This window comes from Ammospiza caudacuta, chromosome 8, assembly GCF_027887145.1.
Source record: "Ammospiza caudacuta isolate bAmmCau1 chromosome 8, bAmmCau1.pri, whole genome shotgun sequence".
NCBI classification, from domain to species: domain Eukaryota; kingdom Metazoa; phylum Chordata; class Aves; order Passeriformes; family Passerellidae; genus Ammospiza; species Ammospiza caudacuta.
The window spans coordinates 19,543,965-19,571,410 of record NC_080600.1 but is presented as its reverse complement, the minus strand read 5'-3'; the positions used below and the strand labels follow the sequence as shown (position 1 = coordinate 19,571,410).

The 27,446-nt window shown below is 40.5% G+C and overlaps 1 protein-coding gene across 1 annotated transcript; it reads left to right on the top strand.

The window, feature by feature from the left end:
- Nucleotides 1–4,591: 4,591 nt before the first annotated feature.
- Nucleotides 4,592–17,224, top strand: LOC131560815 (inducible T-cell costimulator-like). The gene is made up of 6 exons (XM_058809790.1): nucleotides 4,592–4,676; nucleotides 10,268–10,306; nucleotides 12,317–12,658; nucleotides 14,082–14,191; nucleotides 14,792–14,882; nucleotides 16,124–17,224. Exons 1-5 carry the CDS (start codon nucleotides 4,598–4,600, stop codon nucleotides 14,879–14,881), a joined length of 660 nt encoding a protein of 219 aa, XP_058665773.1. The 5' UTR covers nucleotides 4,592–4,597; the 3' UTR covers nucleotide 14,882; nucleotides 16,124–17,224.
- The last annotated feature ends 10,222 nt before the right edge of the window (nucleotides 17,225–27,446 follow it).

Below are 27,446 nucleotides of genomic sequence, written 5' to 3'. Positions count from 1 at the left end.
AACCCTTGTATTTTCCTAAAGACCTCCTGCAGACTCTGGCATATGCCAGTGAAAAGTACCTGCTGCTCACAGTCCTCTTCCTAGTACACCTCAAAGGGCAGGAGCATGGCGATTGCCTTAGTTGTTGTTGAAGACAGTAAACCTTCCCCAGCCCCCCTGTGGGTCTCAGTCCACACTGCCAGCATATGCTTGTGACCCTCACTGGGCCCTTTCTATCTACACCCCACATCCTGAAGAAGTGTTCAGTACCTCTTTACGTAACTGTGTTGCAGGAGGAACAGGGACAGATACACAGAGCCATAGCAGTTCCTAAGATAAAATGGAGACGTTATTTTCCTAGGTGGCTCTCAGTTGCCTTGAGTCAGCCAGTGCAAAACATTAGTCCCAGGATCTGAAGAGGAATTTAGAATCAGAACAGTTTGGCTTGGAAGGGACCTTTAAACACCATCTAGTCTAGCAATAAGCAGACATCTTCAACTAGGTCAGGTTTTTTTCAGGGAAGGGGCATCTACTGCCTCTCTAGGCAACCTGTTTAGACTTGACTGAATTTGCCACTTAGGGCCTGTTGACTGAATTTATAGGTCAATGCCCTTGAAAGCCTTAGAGCTGGGCTAAACTCCTTAACAGACTTTTGTTTCCCTTCTTTTAGAAAACTTGATGACAAATATTCTCAAGCATCATCCGAAGAAAAAATAAAAACAAACCCCCAAAAGATGTGATGATTAATGGGTTAACTGAGCTTGTATCAAGAAGCAAAGCCACACACAATCCCACCCCAAAGGGGACTGTCTCATTAGATAAACACCACTGCAGGGAGTCATTTGCCTGGCTGCTGAGCTGGCTGAGCTGAGCCCCAGTTGCCTCTACTGGCACATTGATGGAGAAAATATTACAGCATGCCCACAGGCTTGGGGGAGCAAGCAGACCAATATATCAGCAAAGGAGGCATCAGAACAAATGAGGGAGCACATGAGCTGCGTTTTGGCTGAAATCTCTACATCCTGAATGACTGCAGCTTGTTTACACACCTAATGGGGAGCGGTGCAGATGGGAAGTGGGATTTAAAGCCATCACAGAACTTTAAAAATAGCACAGTGAAAGTCATTGTTCCCCTTCTCAATTAGGAGGACAGGAAATGAAAAACCATGAGTGTAGAGGCTTTCTGCTCCAGCCCTGAGGGAATGACCCAGAGTCATGAGAATATAGGCCAGATATTGAAGCAAAGAATGAGAAGCAGCAGGAGACAAGGGAATATAATTTGTGTGGATGGACTGTAGCAGTCTCTACAGAAAGAATTGCAAAACATTCTATGGAGAGAATATTGCTGTGGGCAACTGCTCATGCATGAGCAGAAGTGGAAAACTGCTGGTGAGATAGAATGAAATTCTTCGCTGCACCTTGGTTTCACAGTGGACCATGCAGTATCATTTTGCTAACATGGACATGTTTTGAGTGATAACAGTAATTATGTGATTAAACAGAGCAAAGACGAATATACATCATACACACAGGGAAATTCTTTGCTGTGTCTTTGGGGAAACTGCAGAAGTGTTGTTTTCCAAGTTACTTGGAGTTAGAGGGGAGAAGCACTGAAGACTGTGTAGTGGAGATCACTGTTGTATAGACCAAGGGATGAGCAAGCTCATTTCTTTTTGGAACTCAGTGTATTGCTGAATGCATTTTTAAGGCACAAAAATTCACATAAGGATTTTCCAGTTTTCAAACACTCAGAAGCAAGATGATGGGAAGGAAAGGAGATTATCACTATAGGGTAGCATTAGGAGTAGGACATGAAGAAAGAATAGGGCATAAGGTGAAGGAAAAGCTATGTTCCAGACAGGAGTTACTGCGCATGGTGAAGGGAAACTACTGCTTGAGGACCGGGGCACTCAGGGACTGGGGGACAGTCAGGTTGGAGGAGGGAAGAAGTCAACTCTGAGAGGCATAGGTGGATGGGAGAGTGAAAATCAAGAAGGGAAATGAGTGAGGATGGAAAAAGGAAACACGTGTTTGTGAGCAAAAATAGTTACAGTTGTGAACAAAAATAGTTACAGTTGTAGGAAGCCTGTGGAAACATACTACTTGTTCCAGGTGTTTAACCGTAACCAACTGTGGTATTTAGAAGAAACACTTCAAAAATGCAGTAACAATGTCTTTGTGAAGTAGATAAGCGCTGACAGGGGAGTGAGGCAAAGATGGAAAGATTGAAAGGCAGAGGAGGAGCCTCTGTTGGTGTGGGACTAGAAGGGAAGCATCCCTCACACTGAGCTCAGAGCTTGACTTTGAGTCTCTTCACTTGTGAATATAAGCTGTGAGTGCCCCTGTCTCTGCCAGCTCATCAGCAAATACACTTGGAATCACTGCTTAGATCAAACTTCAGAGTGCTGCCAAATGCACTGCAAAGTATTCTCTGGGCTTCACCCTTTTGAAATAAAGGGGTCAGTGTCTTCTAGCCATCCCAAGTGCCAAGAAGCAGAAAAGGAGAAGGTGTGATTGCAGACTTGAAGCTATAATTATAGTAAAGAGAGAGGACTTGACATATACAAACTGGACAGTGAGACTTTCTTCAATTGTTGTAGTAAGATGTATACCAGCCAAGCTGTGCTCCTATCTATTCTTCCCCCAAAAGCGAAATAGATGTGTCTTAATCAGCCTTGGTGTAACTGATATGGTCATAGGGAGGGATGGAAGGGGTAAGTTGCTCCATAATAAATATATTGGTTAAAAAAAAATCCTCTCTAACAAAATTACTTTCCTAACAAAATGTTTAAATTTTTAAAGAAAGACAACAAACTTTGGAACCCTAACAATACTGATTTGTTTTAAAGCCTGTTTTCATAAAAAAGTAGCCAAAGCTTTGCACATGGAGTACATTTCCCTACACCTTTATTGGTCTTCCCAGTCAGTGGCGGGCTTTGTAGGACTCAGTCTCTGGTGTGTGTTGTCACCATGCTCTCCCAAGGATGTGCATGGAGGTACTTGACACATGATTCTCTTCCACCCTTAATTCTCTGCAGCAGCAGCTCTTTTTACTGTAGGTCTTTCTGGGGACCACTCTTAAGTTTATTTGGGGGGCAGTAAAGGTCGGGAGAGGTCCCAGGAGAGGGTTGGTCTGTTCTTTCAGCACTTCCCATTAGCTTTTATAGGGGATGGAAAAGATGATCCTACCTGGAACCTCAGTACATCCTAACACAGTTTATAACTTCACAGGCAAAACTCAGGAATCGGATGTATATTTTGTAGGTGTATCGTTGTTTGAACCACCATATGCTTTTGGGCTTTAGAATTAAAAGCATACTGCAGAAATTTTCTCTATTTAGAGTTATTTAATTTTGGTGCCAGAGACTCAAGCTGAAAATTTAGATCAACACCTGATTTGACTCAGTTTTACTTCTGACTGTAATTTTAAAAAAGGCATAGATTTTCAGGGATTTTGAAAGATTTGAAGAAAATAAAGCTCTGCCAATGTCCATGTGATCAGATCCTTAGCAGTAATAGTGAAAGACATTAAATCACTTTTTGAAGAAGAGTAAACCAACTTGTGAGGATTTACTTGCACAGTATAAAGTAGCAGTGAATCTGTAACACAGTCCTGTTATTTTCCAATTATTTGACCATTACAAAGACTCAACCCCAAAAGTGTCTGTCAGGCACCACTAGCAGTCCTTTGTGTTTTATCTTCATGCAATCAGAAATGCAAACTTCATCTAATATATTAAACATGATTTAGAAGCTGGTTTTCTTGCATATTTTCTGCACTAAATTTAGTATTATAGACATAAATAAGCAGCCAGAAATAAATGATTGTAGAACATGTTACAAAGGGTCCTAAAATATTCCCAGGATAAAGATGGATAACAGGCCAGGATAGAGTATGCTGCACAAAGGCAAAGAAGAGGGAGGGAGAGAACCTTTTGACCTAAGGCTCTAGGGCACTGAGTCAGATCTCCTCTCACAGAGCCACATGAAGCTTCTCATGAAACTTCAGGCAAAACAAGCCTGATCTCCAAAATGGAAGTCATGCTGCAGTGAACCTTTCAGAAGCCACAGGGCTGAAGGGATCTTTCTGCACTTTGGCCATGCTCTTCATATGAATTTCAGGACCAGGACACATGAGAGTCTCCTACCCCACTAACTAGTGGTTTCCACATAGAGCAAGAGCATTAGTTATGTAAAACCAGTTGAAACTGGTGGGGAGAAACCAGGTTGCCAGTTACAAATATGTATGTACTGTAGGTTAATATTAGTTGCTGACTATGGGCCATCTGCAGAAGTTTACTGCAGATGACTGCAGCCTCTATTGTGATAGACTTTACCAGAAACCAGTCTTTGCAAAGTGAACATCAAAAGTAATGTCAGAAAGTCTTTCATCCTCCTGTTTGTGACAGCAAACCATTAGGTAGGAAAAAAAATAAAGCATTAAACCAGGTGTTTGCAACAGCTAATGCTGACATAGCTATAACATAGTCAGGGGACAAATGTTAAATTAAAAAGTCATTCTGATTGTCTTACAGTTTTTTTTTTTGCCAGAGCCCACGAAACCACTTCCTTTTCTACCCATGTGTTCTTCCCCATCTTCACAGCAGACAGAAGACTGATGCCTCTGTGTCAGGCAGGCATGAAGGCAGTTGCTGTAACTTTCTGTGTCCTCTGCTTTCAGTTTGAAGCCCTGTATGGTGAGTAACATTTTTGATTATTCTCCGTGCAGTAGGTGTCTCTATAGAATATAACTTAGCCAATGATGGGAGATAGTAGATGAGGCATGATAGCAAGGGGTTGGAGGAATAAAGTTAATAGAGGGTATTGGCTGTAAAAAGACTGCTCTCAACTTCAATATCACTAGAGTTGGTGGGAAGAGAATTCCTGCCAGCATAGGAATGTTTGCTCTGAAACTAAAAACTGCAAGAACATTGTTTATGTTCTTTAGCTCATCTGCTCAGTGTTACCCTTTAGCTGTTGAGATTCTAGTGCTCCAGCCAGGTTACCTTGATGGATATAAGATCTCATAGCAGCATGATGGTGAATAATAAAGAGAAACCAAGTTATCAATATTAAACCTGCTCTCATTTGGGCAGGGAATCTTTATACAGTGAAAAATGTATATGGCATGGAAAAGTAGATGAGATCCTTTTGGTGCAGCCTTGAAACACAGAATTAAAAGGAAGCATGGAATTCCTATGCTGTGTTTGAGAAGGTGCACAGTGACAGCATGAATCTCAGTCCAGCCTTAAACATGGATGTAGCATTTAACAAGATTCAGTGTTTTATCCCAGTTGTGCAAAGTAAAATATCACAGCTTTACCTGTAACCTCTCAGAAATGCACATATTAGTGGGTCAGCATGGAAATACAGATAATAACAGATTAAGAAGAGTCTTTTTTACCATACATATTCCGTCCAACGATTTGGTATGATGCATCATATAAGATCTGAGATTTAGTGTGCACACTTATTAAACACCACTTAAATACAATCTTTTGATGTTCATGCCAAGGGCTATTAAATATTTGTTTCTAAAATTCTAGTGAAAAGGGATAGAATTTAAGTACTCCTGAGTTTTCAGGAAGAACTTCAGCTTTCCTATTAATAAAAACTAGTTTTCAGGTCTTTAGGTAATGCATTTTTGAAGGCTAACTAATATATGGATAGTATGCTGAGTTTTCAAATAGAATGAAAAGATGGGGGAAATCACAAGAAAGAGTAATTGTAATCAGTATCTCTAAAGAGAGTTCTCCTTGGAAAGTTGTTCCTAAATTTACTAACAAAAAATGCTTTCAGTTTGGTTACTTTCCATCTAGTCAATTTAGCATGAATACCTGACCAGCATGCTTTTACACATGACTGAAGCTATCTAGAAAGCTTTTCCTCATGGGAAGAAATAAACTGTAACTTTAAGGGTGCAAATAATCAGTCTGTCTTATACCAGCATTTCTCCTTTCCTTCAAATGTGGAGGACAGGATTTGGGCAGGAGACTAGGCAAAAGAGATGGCAAGAGAAAGAGACTGCATGTAAGAAGAAATGGTATCTCTCATGTTTTTTGTCTTACAGTGTTCTCAGCATGACTTGTGACCTCTGGATCTAAATAGGTCACAGTAGGTGATATGTATGCGTGCATATGTGCATTATGATTTGATAACACAATTGTGATAAAGAAATTGATCGTAAGAGCAGGCAGTGTCTCTGTTGCCCACAGAGAAACACAGGCAATGGGATTTGGAGTACAGAGCTGGATGTAGGATTCCATAGCTCTTGAGGCCCTTGCTATGAAACTGCACATGAGCTTTGGCACACCAACATTTGCAAAGCATTATCACTCTTCACCCACTGATCTCCTGGTGTCAATACAGCAGGAAACCATGGCAATTTTTAGAATGGCTTCTGAAATATTATCAGCACTGGCTGTTCTTTCAGTGGTATGTTTTATATGAATTTCGGCATTTCTCATCATAAGTTATACCACAGAAATAATTCAGATTAAAGATGGCTTCCTAGAATAAATTGGGCCATTACTGCTTTGCCCACAAGCACTCCTTCCCCAGTTAATCCTGGATCATGAAAGATAGAAATGTGTTAGTTTTAGGCATAGGACTAATGACACTAAATTGACAGTGTCATCTTTCAGAGTGCCTTGGAAGTTTGAAATTATAGCAGCTTAAAAGCTATGTGCAGTTTCATCATGCATTTAGTATGAACAAAAGAAATATGTTTGTTTTAAAGGCAGGGTCTGCTATTTCCTTGCTCATCTTCAGAGGCAAACACACAGAAGTGAAATTGTGCTTGTTCTTTTCATCAGCTAGCTAGTTTTCTGAGAGCTGGGGCAGATCATACAAACAGCAAGAAAACAAAGTAGCATTATTCCATTCTCCTGGCCTAAACCCCAAGCTTGAAAAGTGATTGAAAGTGGTTTTAAAACTTCTGTTAGGACCAAAATGTGTAACGGTGTTTTCTCTGTGTCTTCAAATAGTGCTGAGTCTGCCAAAGAATAACTGGAAAGCTCAAAATTGCAATCTCATTAAAATGAAAATAACACATTTTCCATTGGCATCAGTATCCAAGTACACTACCATAGAAATTCCCAAACTTCTGCCAAAAGGCTTTCCTGCTGCAGTAAAGATGAAATTGAGGTGGAAATGTACATGACTGTAAATACACTTATAAAGAAATGTACACGCACACAAGCTCTCTTTCTGAGCTTAACATAACAAGATGTAGCTTTCATACACGTTAATACCTTTGATTTATATCTAAACCACAATATTTGTCTTGGCACTCTGCTTCACATCAGGTGAGCCAGGAACAACATCTTGCAACTCCACATTGTGACACAATGGAAACAAACTAAAGATTTGTTTCCTCTTCTCGAACCTTTATATGCAAAAGAATAATAGGTTTTTTTATGAAAAATAACAAAAAGCAATCTTTCAGCCAAAACTAAGCATTTTTACTGCTGAACCAATGAAATTCTTCTATTCAGTTTCAACAATACCATAATGTAGACTTTTATTCACATATTTTTGAGGTAGAATTAGGGACAATTAGTCAGGGAATCTCAGTATTACTGGATGCTTAAACCCCAGGTTCCTGTACATTCATTCTGACTGGAGCTTGGCAAGAAACATCCCAAATGTGTCCAGCCATTAACAACAGAGTGCTACAGGTCCATATGATTACCTAGGAATGAATGGGTACAAGTGGGTACAGAAGATCAGCAGCCAGGCACAGGGAAGGGGAATGAGCAACTTCTTTAGTATTCAGCAAGTGCATTCAAATTAGGAGCTGATGCAGAATAGCTAGTGATTGGAAATTTATATCAGCTTTCACCCATAGTGGTCATCCATGTAGACAATTTTGTGTTTTAATCTCAGGCACTGTTAATCTAATTCTAAAATGTGCTGCTCTTATCCTATGCTAAGCACACTCTTCTCTATGGCTACTTGTTTCAGAGAAATACCAATTGAATCACATTTACCAAAATGCTCATTCAGAGAAATACTTTACTGAGAGTTCCTTGAAAACCGTCATTTTAGGCTTCTGGGTTGGAGAGAATACAAAACAATCTTTCAGCTTGACACAAGGTCACATGAAGTAAATGCTTAATGACCTCTCTCTGCCCTTTTTCATTAAAAACAAGGATTAAAACCATGATCTCTGGCAAACATTTTAACCCACGTTATGAAAGGGCAATTTCATTAGCTAACAGTGAAACAGAACTATTCTCAGAGACAAACAGAGAAAACAGATCTGAAGTTGTTACTTTAGTGCTCAGGATAGAGTGGTCCCAGGCTCATCTGGGACATTGAAGGAATATGGCACTGCTTGACTCTGTAACTGCCCTGACAGAGTCAGCCTCTGCCTTTCCTCTCAGATGACCAGTGACAAATGTAGAGGTTTCAACTCCAGGTAGGTGCTTCTCGAAAGTATCAGATAAGTTTTTGTATTCATCAGGCTCCCTAACTTCTGCTGCACATTTGTTTCTTTCTTCCCTTCCCTAAATAATTTGTTGGGTGTTTGGCCAAATTGTAAAGGCATGTGTTACTGAACTACAGGATGTCAAACTACAGAGCATTTAAAATTACCTTTATCTCAAATGCTGTTCTCACAGCAACTGTTTTCTTTCATCATGCAACATATAAGTCATCAAGAATTATTTCTTTATTTGACCTTTGCTTTCATCTTTTCAGACTATATAAAATTTAAAGGGCTTGCACTTTCTGTCTGTGCCTTCAGTGGTTCTGGAGCTCTATTTCACTGTGGCTTGGCAAGCTGTGTGTTTTCTCTGTGTCTTCACACCAGTGGTACAAGATGCTAAACACCTTGTCTGGTATCATATACTTAAGTAATAGTCCTGAGAGAAGTACAGATATTAGAACTGTCACAGAATTAGATAAGGGTGCTGACTCTGCACAGTAAACCAGGAAGAATTTGATGACTAGGGATATGGTAAATCAGTCAAGGAGGGATAACAGTTTTTACTGCTCTCTAACTGAGCATTGCAAAATGTCTTCCAGAAGTCCATTAGCTTCTGTGTCACACTAAAGGTATCTTAAATGAATATCATCCATTCAGTGTCCTTGCCAATGGCAGTAACTGTGGAGCAAGAATCCAAAAAAGAAAAAAGCATGAACACTAAAAGGCTGAAAGAGTTGAGATCAAACAAAGGTATCCAAAAGAGAATGATCCTATGTTCCTGTGCATTTAGAGGTTAATGTAAAAGATAACAGATGCCTTGGAAAAAAAAGATTTTCTATATCATGCAATCAGTGCAATACCTGGCACACCTGGGGGTCTACTCTATGTGGGTCTATCTAGACTGCTGTGTACCTGTAACATGAATAGGACAGCTCACCAAAGTCCTTAAGTATTTGCCCTATATTTCCTTAGTGTCATAAAATCCTGATGTAGATATATTTAGTTCTAAGCAGCATCTGAAGAACTTAATCAGACTATCAGAAAAAAGAAATAGTGGCTAGAAATTTTTTCTTTTTATCTGTCTGAGCATTTAATTTTAGGGCCCTGCAAAAAGGAAAATTCCAAATGAAACACTACCAAACTCTGCTATGTTGCCAGTACTGACATACAAATCGAAGTATTACCATAGTGTGTGGTGATGGAGGCAGCGGTTTAAAAAACAAAACCAGAACAATTATTAAAAATGTGTCTGTATTCTGTAAGGAAGATCACCTATGAACAAAAGAGAAAAAGTTGCTGTTGGAAAAGGAACAAAACCATTTGCATTGCTTGAATGTTCTCTTGATGTATGTTTTGGAACATGATCCAGATAATTATAAGATGCTTTGGTGATGTGTCAAGCAGTGGGGGAAGCAGAACAAACATTGATGGAAATGAGTACTTTAGTCTGGGAAAAGTATAATGTTGGGTTATTGCAAAATCAGGACTCATGAAAAATCAAATATATACTTTATTTCAGGCAGATTTCTTCAGTATCTTGGTGAAAGAGTTTTACTTTCATGTCAGTTCTATTCCTGAAGTACACGTATTACTTTGCAAAGGTGTTTTAAGAATTTGTGAATGTTATATGTATGATCAATATAAATTCTTGTCTTGAGCATTTTCTTTCTCCTTTGATTTTTATATTTCATTCTTTTATCATATCATATGACTTTAGAGTGTAGCGCAGAAAGGATCAGATAGGATAATGATACAAATTATAAAATAACTTCAGCATCTTAACACTGCATGGTTAACCCTCTGTTCTTGCATTGCTCTTCTTAAATTTTAAACAGAAAACAACTTTGTGTTTTTCAGGAGTTGACAGCTGCTCATCATGTGCATGCAAAAATATAGGTAAGATGCATTTGCCTAATTTGGTTTACAGTTTTAAATGCCTTTCTACATCAGAAAATACTGCCCTTAAAGAAAAAAATTGTCTTTTTTTTACTGCACATTTTAACATATTTCTGTCTGATGGAGTTTTCTGTGCTATTGGTTGCTGACTTTACAAAGTCAAGCTGTGAGGTAGCAGGATGTCTTTGGTCACTTCTGCTTCTTTCCTTTTCCAAGAAGTTTGTAAAATGAGAGTCACACAACATCTGAGAGCTTTTCATAGAGATTTTGGGAGGGTCAGATGTGATTTCTGGATTGCATGTGGGTGCCTGCACACAGTAACATTTATCCTCTATGTCTTTTATTATCTGAGCAATAATGGTACCATAGCCATCTAAGTAATTAGGTTGAAACTTTATGTCATGTCTCAAATCACTATCTATTTCACAAAGGAAAGTCAGGTCCTGTGGTTAAGGCAGTCATGCAGGAGCTTGGGATTCACATCCCATTTTAAATTTCCAGCTACATCATCAAACTAGCTAGGTCACCAGGCCCAGAGAGTGATGGTGAATAGTTACATCCAGCTGGTGACTGCTTACAAGTGGGGTTCCCCAGGGCTCAGTTTTGGGGCCAGTTCTGTTTAATATCTTTATCAATGACCTCTATGATGGTCATTGGGGGTCATAATAACTTTGAGACAGCACCAAGTTAGGTGGAAGTGTTAGGTGGGAGTACAGGAAGGCTCTGGACGGGCTGGGTCAATGGTTCAACACCAATTGAATGAGGTTCAACAAGGCCAAGTGCCGAGTCCTGCACTTGGGTCACAACAACCCAGGCTGCCTGACAAGGCGGGGGAAGAGTTTCTGGAAAGCTGCCTGGTAAAGGTCCTGAGGGTGCTAGCCAGCAGCCAGCTGAACATGAGCCAGTTTGTGCCCAGGTGGCCAAGAAAGCCAGTAGCATCCTGGCCTCTGTCAATTACTTTGTGGCCAGGAAGATCAGGCCAATAACTGTCACCCTGTACTTGACACTGGTGAATCCTCAAATCCTGTGTCCAGTTTTGGGTCCCTCACTATAGGAAAGACATTGAGGTGTTGGAGTGGGTCCAGAGGAGGCAACAGAGCTGAGGAAAGGAGGGTCTGAGGGAGTTGGGTTTGTTTAGCCTGAAAGAAAGGAGGCTCAGGGTAGAACTTGCCATTTTCTACACCGACCTGAAAGGAGGCTGCAGCAAGGTAGGGTTCAGTCTCTTCTCCTAAGTAGTGAGTGACAAGACAAGAGGAAATGGCCTCAAGTTGCACGAGGAGAGATTTGTACTGGATCTTAGGAAAAATTTCTTCACTGAAAGAGCAGTCAAGAATTGAAACAGGATGCTCGGAGAAGTGGTAGAGTCATCCCCCCTGGGGGAATTTAAAAGACATGTTGGTGTGGCACTTAGGGACATGGTTTGGTGGTGGACTTGGCAATACTGGGCTAATGCTTGGACTTCTTGATCTTAAGGGTCTTTTCTAATCTAAATGATTTTATAATCGTTTAGTAGGGTACAGATTACAAACCATAAACCAGAAATAATTATTATTATATAATCTTTGTCCCACTTGTTTTATCTATGGACAGGACAATGTGACACTGAGGCAGGGATTATATGTTTATACAGTGTTTGGTCCAGGGGGGCATTAAACAATATCTAGTAACAGAAATTATAAGTAATATGAGTAACTTCACCATTTAGTAGCTTTAGTAGTAAGTAATATTATCAAGCTCACTGATCTAATGCTAACAGTAATCTCTCCAGCCTTAGAGCAGATAACAGGCCAGGTCTCATTTATTTTATCAGTAATGTCTGGCACAACCAGAGTAATGCAGTGGTATCTCATTGGGAGGCCTGCTTTTCAAAGCTAGGCCGTTCTGAGTACCTGCATGCCTTAAATTACAATCACATGGTTCATTTTTTTTGTTTAAATGAGTTTCTTAGCACTTTAAGGATTCTTTTCATTGCTATGTGTGTAACTATACTTATTGTTTTCATGTCTTCAGATCAGGCTCATGTCTCTGACAACCAGATGATGGTGGAATTTGAAAATGGAAACTTCCATTTCACATTCCCCAACCCCAAAAATGTGAGTGAATTCAGCATGACCCTCTTCAAAGGGCATGAAAAAAAGACGGAAATCTGTGCATTCCATTTGAGCGAAGAGAGAGTTATCTCCAAAAGTAATGTCACCTACTGTCAGACACACAATTCAAGCAGCAGCACCACTTTCATTCTTAAAAATCTGGAGAGGAAACATATTGATGTTTATACATACTGCCTGGAGATATTCTTACCCCCTCCTTACATAGAGTGCTGTCTGAAAGAAACGTATTTGTACGTCCAAGGTAAGTTTAGTTCTCTACTCCCCTCACCTCAGTTTACTGATTAGTAGACACTGGGTATAGCTATGCTGCAGTGAAGAATAGGACTAGAGTTCACACAACTAATGACCAGGCAGCTTAAAACTACTTATCGGGGGGGCTCATAACAGTGGAGCTGTGTTGGCACACTGCTCAGCACGTTCTCTCCATATTGATTCATATTCTCGTGCAGGTTTTGCAGGCCATGCTGAGCTTTGGGTGGTGGCACCCAAGTTAGCTTGATTACAGCTTCTAGAGTACTGCAGTCTCTCCTTTGCCTGCAATTTCTCTTGTCCATTTTAAAGTTGCTGAGTATAAATATTAAGATTAGGTCTAGTAAGTGGGGAAAAAATCCATTCTGAGAGACATGTTCAAAAGCCTAGGACTAAAGAAAATCAATTGTAAAATATCCATACTAGTAGTGGTATATGGAACTCTTGGATGCCATTGAGGTGTGAAGAAGATGGTGTTCACCTCTGTGAAGACCTTCAGCTTTAGGGCCCTCTTAGAGCAGAAGTGATCCACAGCTGTTGAGAATTTTTGGCTGTTTACTGAGAAGGGCTTGGACTAACTCCAGAAAACTAACTGCCCAGCTTTTAATTTTGACCTGGCTTTCATTCAGTGGCTCTTAGTATACTAAACTGAAAGAGGTAATGGTGGTTTTGCTCACACCAATTCTTGGTTCTGCATACAGTTCAGTTGCAGCATGGTACTGCCTGTTGTCCTTCCCTTGCTTTCTTTTCCTCTCTCCCAACACCAGCCATAAACAAAGAAGCTGAAATGCTACAGCAATTATGCGCTTTAGTCAAGTTGTATCTCAATCCTCTCTCTATTTAAAAAGCTTCTCAGAATCAAGCTGTGACATTTGGTTTTGTCTGCAGTGTCCATTTCCACTTGTATGGCTAGCCAGACGCTCAGAACTTTTTCTAAATGTTTCATACCCTGTCATATTCTCACGCAGATCTGGGCAAGGGCAATCTTGAGTACCCCAGCTTGCCTCCCCATCCAAACATGACTGCCAAAGTTTACCCTTCTTTTGACCAGGCTGCCCTTAAAATCACTTGTGGTACTTACTAGATATATGCTTAAACCTTGCTCAGATCTGAAACACCATGTTGGAAGTTGGGATTTTTCTGTTTTTTAAAATTTTCTTTCTAGCTTGGTTTCTTTTCAGTCCACACTTTCAGCACTGTGTACCAACAGTCCCCTTTCTTTCTGAAAAAATGCCATCTTCTGCTTCCTACTGAATACACTTTTCTAAGGTGACAATTCATCTCAACAAAATCCTTCTTCAGAGTTCACTTTTGCTAATCTATTAATATGAAGAGGGAGAAGAATTGAAGTTATCTGTAGAAGGCAAAAAAGAAAAATATCAGTAATGACTTTTATTTTGTCTCCCCATCTTCAGATAAGGAGGACTGCTTTTCACTTGGACGCGTGCCATGGATTATTATCGGCGTGATCATTTTTGCCATTTCCTGTGTCTGCTGTGTTGTGGCCTGTTGCTTAAGGAACAAGGTAAGGAAACATATGAGATAATGCAGAAACCTTCTTCCAAAGGTCGTGGATGGGGAATTTGATTTAATGAGATTTAGAGAGTGGGACACGCACATACTCATTCAGCAGTGCTGTGGTTTTTGACAAAAAGACTGAGTTGTTTATTTATCACTGGAATTCAAGTCATTGATGACAGTAGCTCAGATTTCATTTTTCTAAGACTGAATTGTTTCTTGATTTAAAGGCTTTGAACCAAAGAAAAGAGGAGAAATGCTGCACAGGTCAGCAAAATATTTTCGTAAGCAGTTCACCCAATAGCTTTCTTTAAGAAGGGGAAACAATTATCAGTGGAGAAATTCCACCCCTGTTCTGCTGCAAACCACTTAGATTTTACACAGGAAAGAATAAAGACCAAGGACATTAGCTATTCTTTTGGGCAATGTGTGTTTTTAATTTTCAGTTTGTTTTATTCCAAGTTTTCTGTGTGAGTTTGACATGTCCATTCTGACATTAATGTTCCCACTGAAAACAGAGTAACTGCCCTACTTAATGAACAAAGGCAGGAGTGGCAAAGGTAAGTGATCACAAAATAAATTCATGGCATTTTCTCTCTGTTGGCAGAATCAGACGTGTGAATCCAACTCCCTTGAGTACAACAGTGAATACATGCCCATGGCAGCAGTGAATGCAGCTAAAAAACCAAGAATCTGAGGTTGTGTTAAGCCCAGCTGTACCTCTGCTTGTGTCTGCTGCAAGGCTTTCTCTGGGAGGGGAAGAGCGGCTTGCTGTGTCTGCCACTGATTCTGGGTGGGTGCCTGCATGCCTGGGTAGGATTGCAACAATAGCTTGTTAATGGAGATCGTGCTGCCACCTTGCAAGAAGACAAAACTAAAAGCAAAATATCTGGAAACCTTTTGAATCATAGTGGTAGACTGGTTCCTAGAAATGCCAGTGCTTCATATCTGTGCAAAGCAATGATCTTACGCATGAGGAAAAGATGCAAAACTGTTCTGTTCAGATTCTTGAGCTGATGCCTGGTACCAAAATATCTCTGTGGGGAAGTGATTTACTAGATTTATGAGTGTTACTGGCTACGGGCAAATATTCTGCAGAGAATGAGGAGCTTCCTTAACTACTTAAGCCCTACAGAAGCTACCACACAAGCAGTTCTGGATACAGAACAGAAGCAGAATTTGGACTTATTCAGACATACGAATGCTGCACAAAACTGATTCTCCATTTCTATTCTAGGTATAAGTTGCTTGCTGCATGGAAATTTTGGAACTAGTTTTCCAGCTACTTGGACAATGGGAAATTAGCATTCCCCTATCTTTCCCAGCCTCCCTGAGCTCTCATGACGGCCCTGTGCTCAGTCATGTGACACCCACTGTAGTACTGTTCTGAGCTGTGTTTTGCTCTAGTCTTGTTTGTGAGCTGGAACCCTGCTTGATCCACTGACTCACAGATGTGAAATGATAACAAGTTAAAGATGTCAGCTTTTAGTTGAAGAAAATGTAAGATTCCTGTAGTGCTGCTACAGAAAGAACTTTTATTTTCTAGTCTCCTTTATGATAAACTTTCCACTGGAGACAAAAAAAAGACTACCTCCAAAGCCAACCCTTGTGGTACAGCCATACTGCCATGTATTGCACATGTCCTTTTGTTAGGGTTAGTTTAGCAGGGGAACAAAACCTGAGACAGCAGAGACTTCTCTGTGACACTCTGTCTCAGTTATGTGCATCTGCATTTTTTGTATATGTGCTGTCAATACATCTTTGCCATTCACACCTTGGGGCTCCTCTTATTTAACGAAATCCTGAATGCTTTTACTAACAGAGGAATGTATTACAAAATGGATATATTGTAAGGCTGCAATTGCTCCTTAGGTCAGTTCAAACCTACAATATCTGTGTCTAAACTAGAGGCACAACCTCTCCTTTTTGTGTCTTGCAGCATGAACACAACACAGTCCCTATGATCAGGATATTCATGGACTCTTCATTGCAATTATCTTCCTCTTGCCATTTGACATGAAACCTTTACAACTTCCCCAGAGAGTTCAGGGGTTACTTGACCTGCCTCAAATTGCTCAGAGCCTGTGATATGAATGAAATGTTCAATCCTTCATGCTCCATGTGAAATGTATCAAAACTCTGATCATAAATGACTGGCTGTGAATCCAGCCTGCATATCTTGCCAGACACCTTTGTGCTGCTGGAATCAGAGTGGTACATTGGTTCTAAACCTCTCTACAATACATCAGGAAACCCCAAATATTAGTCAGAGGATGCTATTGAGGGAGATAAACAGCCTGCTTTTCTGGCACACAGAAGGCTGGTTTCAAATTTGATAGGGCAAATGGGGACAAGGAGGAAATAAGCTGGTACATCAAGAAAAGGGTTTTCCTCAACAAACACCTGGATAGACAGAAGTATTGCAGAGAGAAGGTGCAAACTGCAAACCGTGACTCTGAAAATGAGTAAAGCATCAAATCAGGCAGGGACTGCCAATTACACAGCCCGGCTGAGCTAACCAGCTCCTAGGCAGAGATGGAGAGGGGAACCCTGGTGTATTGGGTCACATCACATTTCCTCCCACCATTCTTTGACAAATTACTTGACCTCACCAGCAAACTAAGCTTTCCTCTGTATGTCCATAAATACATTGATTTCATGATTTATAAAAAATATTGATGACATTACTGTGATTGAAAATTATTGGTGAAAATAGCTAACATCTACTACCTATGAGAAGAACTGCACGCAAGATCTTATTAAGAGTGGAGAGTCTTATCCTCTGAAACCTTTCACCAGACTGAGAAGGAAATTCAAGAAATAAAGAGTTTCTGAAAAAAGGAAAAACTTGAGGTTTGCCTTAGGATGCAGCTGGATAAACAACAAATGATGGAAGTCTGAACAAAGCAGTTCAAACATCCTGCACTGGAGAGATAGATAATTTATATTCATTATAACAAAGCTTGTGGAAGTTTCAGGTTCCATTACTCCTTTCTTTTTGGAAAAAGATATTTTTATTCTTAATAAAACCATTTTTTAATTATGCCATATGTGTCCATAAGAACCTTCATGCATGCATGCGTGTCGTGTGAAAGAATTAATCTCAGTAAAATCCACAGCATAATGGGGAGAGAGTGCAGGGCAGTTGATCCCCGTGTAGCATATTAGTGGATAACAGGAAAAGGACTTAGGAAAAAAAAGTTAAAAACTGTAAACCAAAAATTTGGACCTGTTTCTAGATAGTGACATAATGACATTGTTTGCATGTGTTTATTTTCTATTATTTTAATAAGAAAGTGTTTTTTCATTCTGTCCCATATCTTCTTTCTTTCCTTTAATCCCTTATGCAGTATGCTTATAATGTCCCAGATTATTTTGGGACATTTTTCAATTTCTTTCTGCCATTTCCCAATACCTCCAAATCAAAAGGAGCTGGAAGAAGATAAAGGATGACAAACTGAGAAAAAAAGAAAAAACTATGTAAAAATATCATGAACCAAGTCTATAGACTGTGCGACAAGAAAGGACTAAAATAAAAGAAAATAAAAAATAACAGTCAGTAAGACTAAACTAAAAGCTTGATATTCTAACAGGTCATTATTTCAAAAAGTAAAATCTATCTTTGGAAACTCACAGTTTTGGGAAAAGACTATTTCTGGAGGAAGGATAAAAGATAAATATATCATAATTTGAATACCTGTATATCTTGAGATGGCTTGAAATGCAAAACTTGATGTGTATTTCCCAAGTTTATCTTCCCAAGCTGAATCATTAACCTAAGTATGAATGCTCTTGGAATTTAATGATTAGCTTTAAGACTGCAGTTTCATATCTAATATATAGGCTAGGGAATGAAATTACACTAAGAGGACCATTTTCCCTTAATATATATATTTCATTGACTTCAAAGTTCAAATAGCTCTAAATTTTATCATATTTCTTACAGGCTTTAAGAAGTTTATTTAAGGCTGGGGAAAAGAGGCTCCCAAACTTGAGTAAAGCAAACAAATGAATCAAAATAAGGATTGGTACTGAAGATATCACACAACATTATTCATTAAGTGTTTTATAATGGGGGAAGTTCCCTCTACATTTGAATCTAACTTGTCATGAAGAAAAATACAGGAAAAAATCCCAACCAAACAGGTATTTGAAAATATTTAATTAAAAAAAATCTATGTGGTCAGTAGGGACTTCTGCCCATACAAGATTTACTGGGGAGCTGGACCTAAGTCTCTGCCTTCATTTGACTTTAACTGCACTGAGATATTCCATATACCAAGTCCCTTAAGTTGTCCAGTCCATCATGGTTATGGCAGTCTACCCACTGAGACAAAAATCTCCTATTTCCTTAAGAGATGAAAGTTTGTATTTATGTTCTGTGATTGGGAGTTCAATTCAGTGAGTGGGGTTGCTTGGAGCAGAGGGAGGAATAGGAAGGATTAAACAGCTTTTCTGGCAAAATGAAGTGGACAGGTATGAACTGGAGATATGAATAAGGGGTCAGGGGGTGAACTTCATCTAAATGAGTATGCCTGAGCTATTTAATTCCTCTTGGGAGTAAAAAGATCTTGTATGGCTTGAGATCAATTTTTAAAAAGAGATAAATCAGCTCTGATTATCAACAAGAAAGATTTAGCTGCTGCACACATCAAGCATAATAATTTTTAAAAACTGCTAACATTAACAACTTTGAAATATCAGACATCCTCCACGTATTAAATCCTGCAACACTCCTCCCAGATTTTAGCACACTGTTGGCAAATCCATCACCAATGATATTTCATCCCTGTCTCAATGCTCTGTAGCAGCAACTTTCACTGCAGCTTATATATTGTACTGCATCTCTCAAAACTGAGGCCAGGATTTAACATCTGGATCGTGCAAAGACTTGCAAGGGGGAATTACCTCTTCACCTGATAAGAAGGAAGACTCTTTTGCTGCCCTAGGGTTCTTCTGGAAAAATCTCTGAAACACTGAGAAAAGTGGAAATACATTAGCTCCAGCTGATGAAAGCGGGAGGGAGCACATGGCCTTCCCAGGGTGGAAGTTTGAACACGATCTACAGAGTATGAGAGCACTCAGACTTTCCAGTCTCCTGGGGCCAAACACTAGAGGAAGAAGCTCAAAACTGGGATTCTCAGTCCTTAGCTGGCCACTTTCTTCCACAAAGTGTAAGGGACTTGTTTTTGTCTATTCAGTCAAGTAATTATCCCTCTGAAAAAACAACAGCCCCCCCCCCCCAAAAACCCAACCCAAACCAACAAACTGAACACACCCCCCCCCCAAAAAAAAAAAAAAAAAATTTGTTCATCAAGGCTCTTTTGGGCCTGAGTGAAACAATAGATGTTGCATTAAGCATTTGGCTGAGTGCCAGCAGAACTGCCTGTGTTGATGCTCCTTTCAATGGGGCTACCACACAGCTGGGCAGGACCAGCACCATGAGCCAAAGGAACAACAGGATCTCCCTAACAAGAGCTTAGTGCTGCTGCTCTCATGAAACGGAGCTAGACCTCAGTAGCTCTTGCTACCTACATCCTTGAGAGCCAGACCAATGCAATTCTGTCCCTTCTCCTGGCTGTGTCTCTGCTGTTCAGTCACAGCCCACAGCTCCATGAAAATCTACCTCATTCCATGCTCTGGCTCTTCCTAATGCCTGTGCTTCAGAAGCCCAAGCAGGAATTCCCCTCCTGCAGCAGGGTAGTGCTCCAGGACACCAACTGGCAGCAGCAGGACTTTACAGTGGCTCGCTTGAGTAGAAAAGAGGAACTCATGGGAAGGGCCTGGCAGAAGGCCCTGCTTGGTTATACTGTGGTCATGAAAGAGAACAACTGCGTTAGAGGGCTGTGTGGGTTTGAGGAGCGTAGGAAAGAAAATCTAAATGAAAGGATTTACTATCTGGGGAGCTGCGATATCTCACGACCATGACACAGCCCCATTTGCTATAGAAGTTGGCAAATATTTCCTGTGGGGACAGGTAGCTTCCAGAAAAATACCTGACATCCACCCTGTTGATTCATGAAACCGTAGTCAGACAGCAACTTCTATCACCTACAGACCTTCTGTAGGCTACAATAAGCAATCATTAAGGCATATTCCAGAGCAAAAAGTACTTTGCTTCTAAAAAAATCCATGTTTTTTACTTAAAAACCGGTGTTTTTTTTATTAAAACATGCAGCCAGTGAATAAAGATCTCTTTCAAGCACAACATATTTATTCAGCAAAACAGTCACTGGCCTGGGGCTTCATCTGTATGAGGGTCTGATGTAGACACTCCTCCCAAACTGTTCCCATGGTTTTCCATCTGTGAAGGAGATGCTCAGCCCCTGACAGGGCTGTGCTGTCAGCCAGACAGGCACCCTCAGTGATCTGCAGCAGTCTGGCCTGGCTAAGGAGCCACATCGAGGCAGAGCAAAAGATGCTGCTGAGCATCTTGTCTGCATTTCCTTCTTTCTTTTTCAGACTGTCAAGGCAAAGCGGTATGAAGCATTTCTACTGCACCATAACCAGCTTCAAAAGATAAAGGAAGCTTCATCTGCATCAGGAATCCAACCCAGATGAATCAGACCCTGTTTTATCTTCCTACTAACTTCTGTTGGTAATCTTTCTGTTTCAAGATCAAAGAAAAAAGTATGCTCTTTACTGGAAAATAGAGACATACTAAAGAAAACAGCCACCCATATTGAATAGTGGCTCATGATTCATAATTTCCACTGAAAATTTGAGTAAGAGAAATATCCTTTTCAGTCAAGATGAAGAAAATATATGTTTTATTTAGTGAGAAAGGCCTCTGTATGTTTTAAGAAAAATCTTGCCAGTAGGCACAATTACTAAACAAAAGTCACCAAGTGACCCAAATGCCTTCAGCACACAGATCCCAGCTCTCCTTCTGTATTAGAACAAGCCAAGGCATCTTGCAGTGTCACTATAGGACATGAAAGAACACAAGCTCACACTGCTCTTCTCAAGATGAAGAAAAAAAAGGGAAGTTTATTTTCTGACTTTAACATTTATAATTTTCCAAAAGTGACAGCGAATTGGAGGGTGACAGTGCCACCTCTCCAATGACACTGGTCAAACCAACAGTCCATCAACTTTCTTCTCCTCCATAAAGGAATGCAAAACAATGAGTTATTTACAGAAAGTGTGTGAGAAAGTTCACTGCAAGAATGTCAACATCAGAAAGCTTAGAAAATCTTATAAAACCACGGTGACATTGCAGAGACTTGAACAGTGTTCTGGTAATAGTGACCCATTTCCCTTTCCGTGACAAAAAGCGTTCCATCAGTAGACACCAATAAAAACAAGAGCTGTGAAGAAAAACAAGCAGAGAAACATCACTACAGTTAAGGTAGTATTAGTTAAGGTAAAACACATTTTTAAAATGCAGGCTTTCAGTCAGAACACTTTGATGGCTCATCAAAGCATCCCATCAAGAAGTGGTGGCCATCCCACCATGGCCATGGAATCCTTTCTCAGTAATTTTTAAGGTACACTTTCTCTGCTTTCCGTGGTGATGGCAAATGCAGATAAATAATCTGAGTCTAAAGCAAGGGCAACAAAGGCAATTTTCAGACATTTAGGTGCAACTGAACAATTCACAAAGGACCTGCTTGTGTCTGCGGCACCTCGAGCTGCTCAGAGATGTTGTCCTAGCAACCCAATAGCAGAAAAGTGCTATTCCTCTGCCTAGATATGGTAGGTCCCTGAAGCCATACTCCAGCAGTTCAATTCACAAATGTTGTCACAGGATAAATGGCTTTAATGTCAGAAAGGGATTTTTAAAAAATGGATAGGACATACACCTAGAACATGGCTCATTCTCCAGTAAGATATTGGTGTCCTGTGTGATCTGAAACACTCAGGCCTCTCCAACCTGATATCCAGCTGCTTGGCTTGGGCAGAGGATGCCACAGCTGCCTGCAGTACTGTGATGTCTCATCCCAAGGGCCTGGGGACAGCACTTCACAGTGACTCCCCTGCAGTGGGTCACAGACTGGGAGAAGGGATGGAGCATGTCCTGCAATCTAATGGCTGCACCCTCACAGTGCCATCCCAAGGACTGCTAATTAACTTTGTGTGAAGAATTCAGGGTTAAAGTATCAAAACCAGATTTTTAACCAGAACTACGGCATTGCCTTTCCCAGGTGACTGCCAGTGACTAGTGAGCTACAGGGGTTTCTCTCATACTCTCCCTCACCCCACTGAACCTTCAGCCTGTTTCAGGTCATTTAAATCTCCCCTCATGGGAGGGGTTATTTGATAACCAGGTGTATGCTCAGCAAAATGCTCTGCATTGGGTGAGTCACGTGCTACTGATATAATTATAAATCACCTAATTAGGCATTTTGCATCTGGATGCTGGCTACACTCTGTGCCTGCAGAGAGACAGTGGCCCATATCTGCCAAGGGCAAAGGAGCACCTATGAAAGTTTGGAACTTTGTGAGGGTTTTATGCAACCATCTTATACATCATTGTCTGGTATCTTACACATCACCAGTGTTTCCTGTTTCTCCTGTGTCTAAGACTAATAACTGCGGTAAGGAAACTACCAAGCATGTTTAGAGCTACCACAGTTACTGCCCCTCATAGAGGCAAAATTCAGGCTGGCAGTAAGCTTTCAGTGAGTGAGGGATGCAGGAAAGGGACTCCAGAATTAGTGGGGTACTAGTAGGGATAAGGTTTCAGGCATGCGTATCAGGAAGAAAGGGGGTCTTGTTCTCTTCCTCTTCTCTCCCTTCTGCTACCTCACTGCTGGGTTACAGAATTCCCACCTGGGACCTTGTGATACCAATGCTTAATTTCCTCTCCTGCAGGCACATCTGCTCATGGTGCTGCAGTTCTGAAGGGAAGGAACAAAAGAAAGGGCTTTGCACGTAACTCTGCTCATACAGGAAGCAGGGTGAAGGAGATGAGTCCAGCTCTACAAGCCAGATGAAGACTATCCTTTGCTTGAACTTCAGGAAATGTTTGCTCAATGCCTGCAAATTGAACTGAGTCCCCTGAAATGAGGAAGGGAAAATTCTAGGAGGCTAAATGGATGAGGAGGAGTCAAACTTGTTGATAACTCATATTCAAGTAACGCTTTGCAAAGGCTCTTTATTTCAGTGCAAACTGTACAGATAAACTTTAACAAAACCCCAAACTAAGCAAAAGTTAAATGATCTGGACTTCCTAACCAAGGTTGAGATTCAGGTCCAATTTGTTTAAAATAAAACTAAACTCTGAATATTTTTTGCCCCATCTGGCTACTTTTGATTTGACATCAAAATAATGCAAATTTCACATTAATTTCAGGATGAACTTGTAATAAAAAATTTGATAAAGCTCTGTGCTTTTTATCAGATTTGCTAAAAGATTTAAGCCAGATTTAGTCCCTTTATTTGCAGAGGTAACTTAAGAGGTAACTCAAATAAAATGAAGAGTCAAACTGGTTTTCTCTGGTTTCTGTGTGGTAACTGCTAACAACTCTTCAGGCCAGTTCCAGCACTGCTGCAGTAAAGCTCCCACTGAAGTCTCCCTCCCCCCCATTAGAGGTCCCTGGGAATTTCCCTTTGAGGCAGCACTCTGGGGTCCTGTGTAAGGATTGGACAATCAGGGCTAACTTTCTCCAAGTTTTTGCAGAACCATAAATTTTCACCGATTTCTCTGACTACCAGCAAGCGACTTCAGCACAGTAAATAACCCGGTTGAAAATGGCAGAAAACAGTCTCTTGATGCCAGCCCCTTTCTCAACACAGGCTTACATAGTTGCCTCTTCTACATCAAAAAGGTTTGAGAACCAATGCAAAGAGCATGAAAAGCAGCTGGTCTGTGATTTTGCATATGTGGATCTGGGTTTACAGCACAATTCTTCTGACACCTGCACCTGTTGGTAATTCCAGGAGAGTCCACTGAACATATACAGAGCAATGTTTAGGGTATTCATGCAGCACTGCAAAACATCACAGATAATGACATTTGCAAAAAAACACAGAAGATAATAGCAATGTGAGTTCACAGGTGGACAATCAAGCCCTTGTTTGGAAGTTCAGCTGGTGAGGCCAGCCAAAAAAGCATTTGTCAGTGTGCCTCTGCTCTGTGGGGCTACCAGCAACAAAAAATAAGTGAAATATTTTCATAATGAAACTACGTATGTACAACCCTAAAGGCACAGAGTAAGCAGATCTGTTAGGAGATTATACTCTCTCCCTGATTGTATTCAAAGCAAGCATATGCTGCTACCAGCAGTCTGACTTCTCAACAAACCCAGACAGCTTCTTGTGATGGCCTGGGACCAAAATCAGCAACTTCAGCAACACTTATCTTTGGTAAAGCAACAGTGAGAATCTTTTATCAAGATTGGATGTATTTTGAGAATAGAAACTTCAATATTACCAAGATTAAGGTAGCACTTAAGTGAATGATAAATCACACAGCTTCCAGGAACCAAAACCCCTACAAACTAAATCTCTTTTTGAAAGTTGTATCTTATCTAAGCACATCGAGATGTTGATGATCAAATAATTCAATCCATCAAATATGCAGAAGTGTTTCTAAGGAGCATAGAATTGATGCACGCTTCCTTATAAGCCCATCACACTGCCAAACAAATATATATTCTCTTTCTTTTCCTAAAGAAAAATCAAGGGAGATAAACGATACTTCTCTCAAATAATTTTGATCTCTCTTCTGTCTGTTTCATTCTTTCCCTCCTATTGCTTCAGATTTGTCTCCTGCCTTTAATTTGAAGTTTCCTCAGCTGGGGAGTGTTATGCTGTGCAAGTATAGCAAGACCCTGACCCCTCCTTTCAGGCCTTCTGGTACACATAACTTAAATAGAATAAAATCACAAGTCTTCCCCATTTACACACATCTCCTGAACTCCACCTGCTCCAAGCTAGCCCAGCTATAAATGGGTAATGCTCACTTGGCTTGGAGGCAACAGCCATGGAAATGTCACTTCAGCCGCTGCCTCTGAGTTTCCTGCGAAGCCACAGCAAGTGTGGCTTCACTACAAACAGCCCTTGTGTCAAAACCTGTTTACCACAAAGTACAAACTGTGATGGGTGTATCTGGGCAATTGGAGTCCACTTACTTCAGATGCAGACAGTGTGGGTACTGTGCAGAACTTAGAAGTCATTTCCGTATCACATCAGCTAAGAGTCTGTGAGCTTCCCTTGGGAACTTAGAAGATCCCAAATAAGCCACAGCAAATTCCAATTTCCAGTTTCACAGCTCAGTACTTTCCCCTCAGATACTGGCAATTCTTCTGCTGCTGGGAGGGGAACAGAGTCTGCCTAGAAATACTGTGCTCCATGGGCTTGATGCTCCTTTCCTCTTCCAACTCATGGACACCCCTAATCCCAGTTCCAAAGTGAGCTGAAAACTGAACAAGATAACTTTGTTACCTGACTCCTGAGATATGACTGATCATTGTAGCAGGGCTAGCACAACTGTCATGGTAAGGTCCCCATAATAAGAAATTATGACAGACCCTTCCCCCTGCAATGACAGGTGGGTTCAGAGCACCCTAATATAATCTGGGATTCAAGATATATCTGGGTGCCTCATAATTGTATTCAGGCTGATGGTTTTTCAGGTGATGGGTTTTCCTATTCTGGCTATTTCCTTACATCCTGCAGCCTGGGTTTTCACCTGTGGGTTCCCTCCATGGACACAGACAATGAAAGCAAGGAATCTCTCAAGGCAGAGGTGCCCTCCTGGAAGAAGGACAAGAGGACAAGCCCCCATTCAGGATCCAGTACCCTTGTGGTAACAACCTGAGCAGTGCAAAGTGGGGGCAAGGCATTACGGACTCTATGCCATGTAATATTCTCACGTAAAAAGAGAATGTGCCCAGTGAACTTTGGGTAGCACAGTCAAGAATCTATGTCTTGAAACCATGTCTATGTCTGTTATGTCAACTGGAGATCTCATGGTGCATAATTATAAAAATTAGGAATAAAGGTAATCTGTTAAAAGTCCATGCACGGTAAAATCATATCATTTCCAAACCCTGTGCAGATCAATATTGAGATAGTTTTCTCCCAAAAAGATAAAGACCCTTTTTGTTTGGTTTTTAATGTGTGGCACTCTCATATGCTCATAGTGTTTTCATCAGTGGATCTCTAGATCAGATGTTACTCAGATGTGAAAGGTTTCTTCAGTGAGAAAAGCTGGTGGATAACACCAGATATGCAGCCACAGCCATGATTGCTGCTACACCCTTGTCTTTGCCTGAGTGAGAAGGAAGCAGCCAGCCCAGAGTGCCTTTGAGACATCCTTGTTGTAGACATTACTGGCGTTCTACAAACTGCTTAGACACATTTGTGGTTTTGGCTTCTGAGAACTGGCTTGACTAATAGTTGAAAACTTCAGTATAAATTGCCACTCATGTGTACTAGAGTTACAGATGATAAGGAAAAAAGTATAATCACTATTTTATATTATATATAAACAAATACGCTCTGTATATTATGTAATATTTTGCATATATATATATACACATACATGCATACAAGAATTATTATCAGGCTGTTCTGAATGACATATAAACAATTATTTCTGGTTTACACTTCAAGTGAAAGACCTGAAAAAGTCAGAAAAATTCATTATATAAAATCCTGGATCTATGAGATGACAGGGAGATACTTTGATTTCCAACAATTCCAGCATGAGAAGAACATTACAGGAACAAAGTTGCTGAGCTGTATTCTCATAATTCCCTATTTTAACAGTTCCTGGGGTGATTTCAGTTTCATGAGGGTAAAGAAAATGTAGACTTGAGCAGTCCACACTGAGGAGGGTGGTCTGATGTGCATAAAGCCTCTGGACCTTTGACTCATTGATCAAATTCTTCACTATGAAAAAAGGCAATGCTCTCCCTCCCTCCCCTCCACAGGATGTGGGATTTGAAGGCTCTAAAGCCTATTGCCACAGGGCTTTTTGAGATTATGAAAAAGCTTCATTACCTTGGTCCTTTACAGAGGGAGGAATAGTATGGCACTGTCAGCATGATTTGGGAAGAAGCAGAGTTTCTAGAATGGTGTCAGAACAACAGGGTTAAAACTTGTGACTGGCACAACAGAGCTCTTAATTGCTGCCTAGAAGATGTTTGTGTTCTGAGGAGAGCCTGTTTCCTCAGGAAGGCTGAGGAAACAGGAAGAGATCACATCAGTGACAAAGGAAACTTTACAGAGGAGAAGAAAGATTTCAGGATAAACAGTATTCAGAGCCCTACCAGTACATAGCCTTGGTATGTCTCTGCATGGCTTGGTGT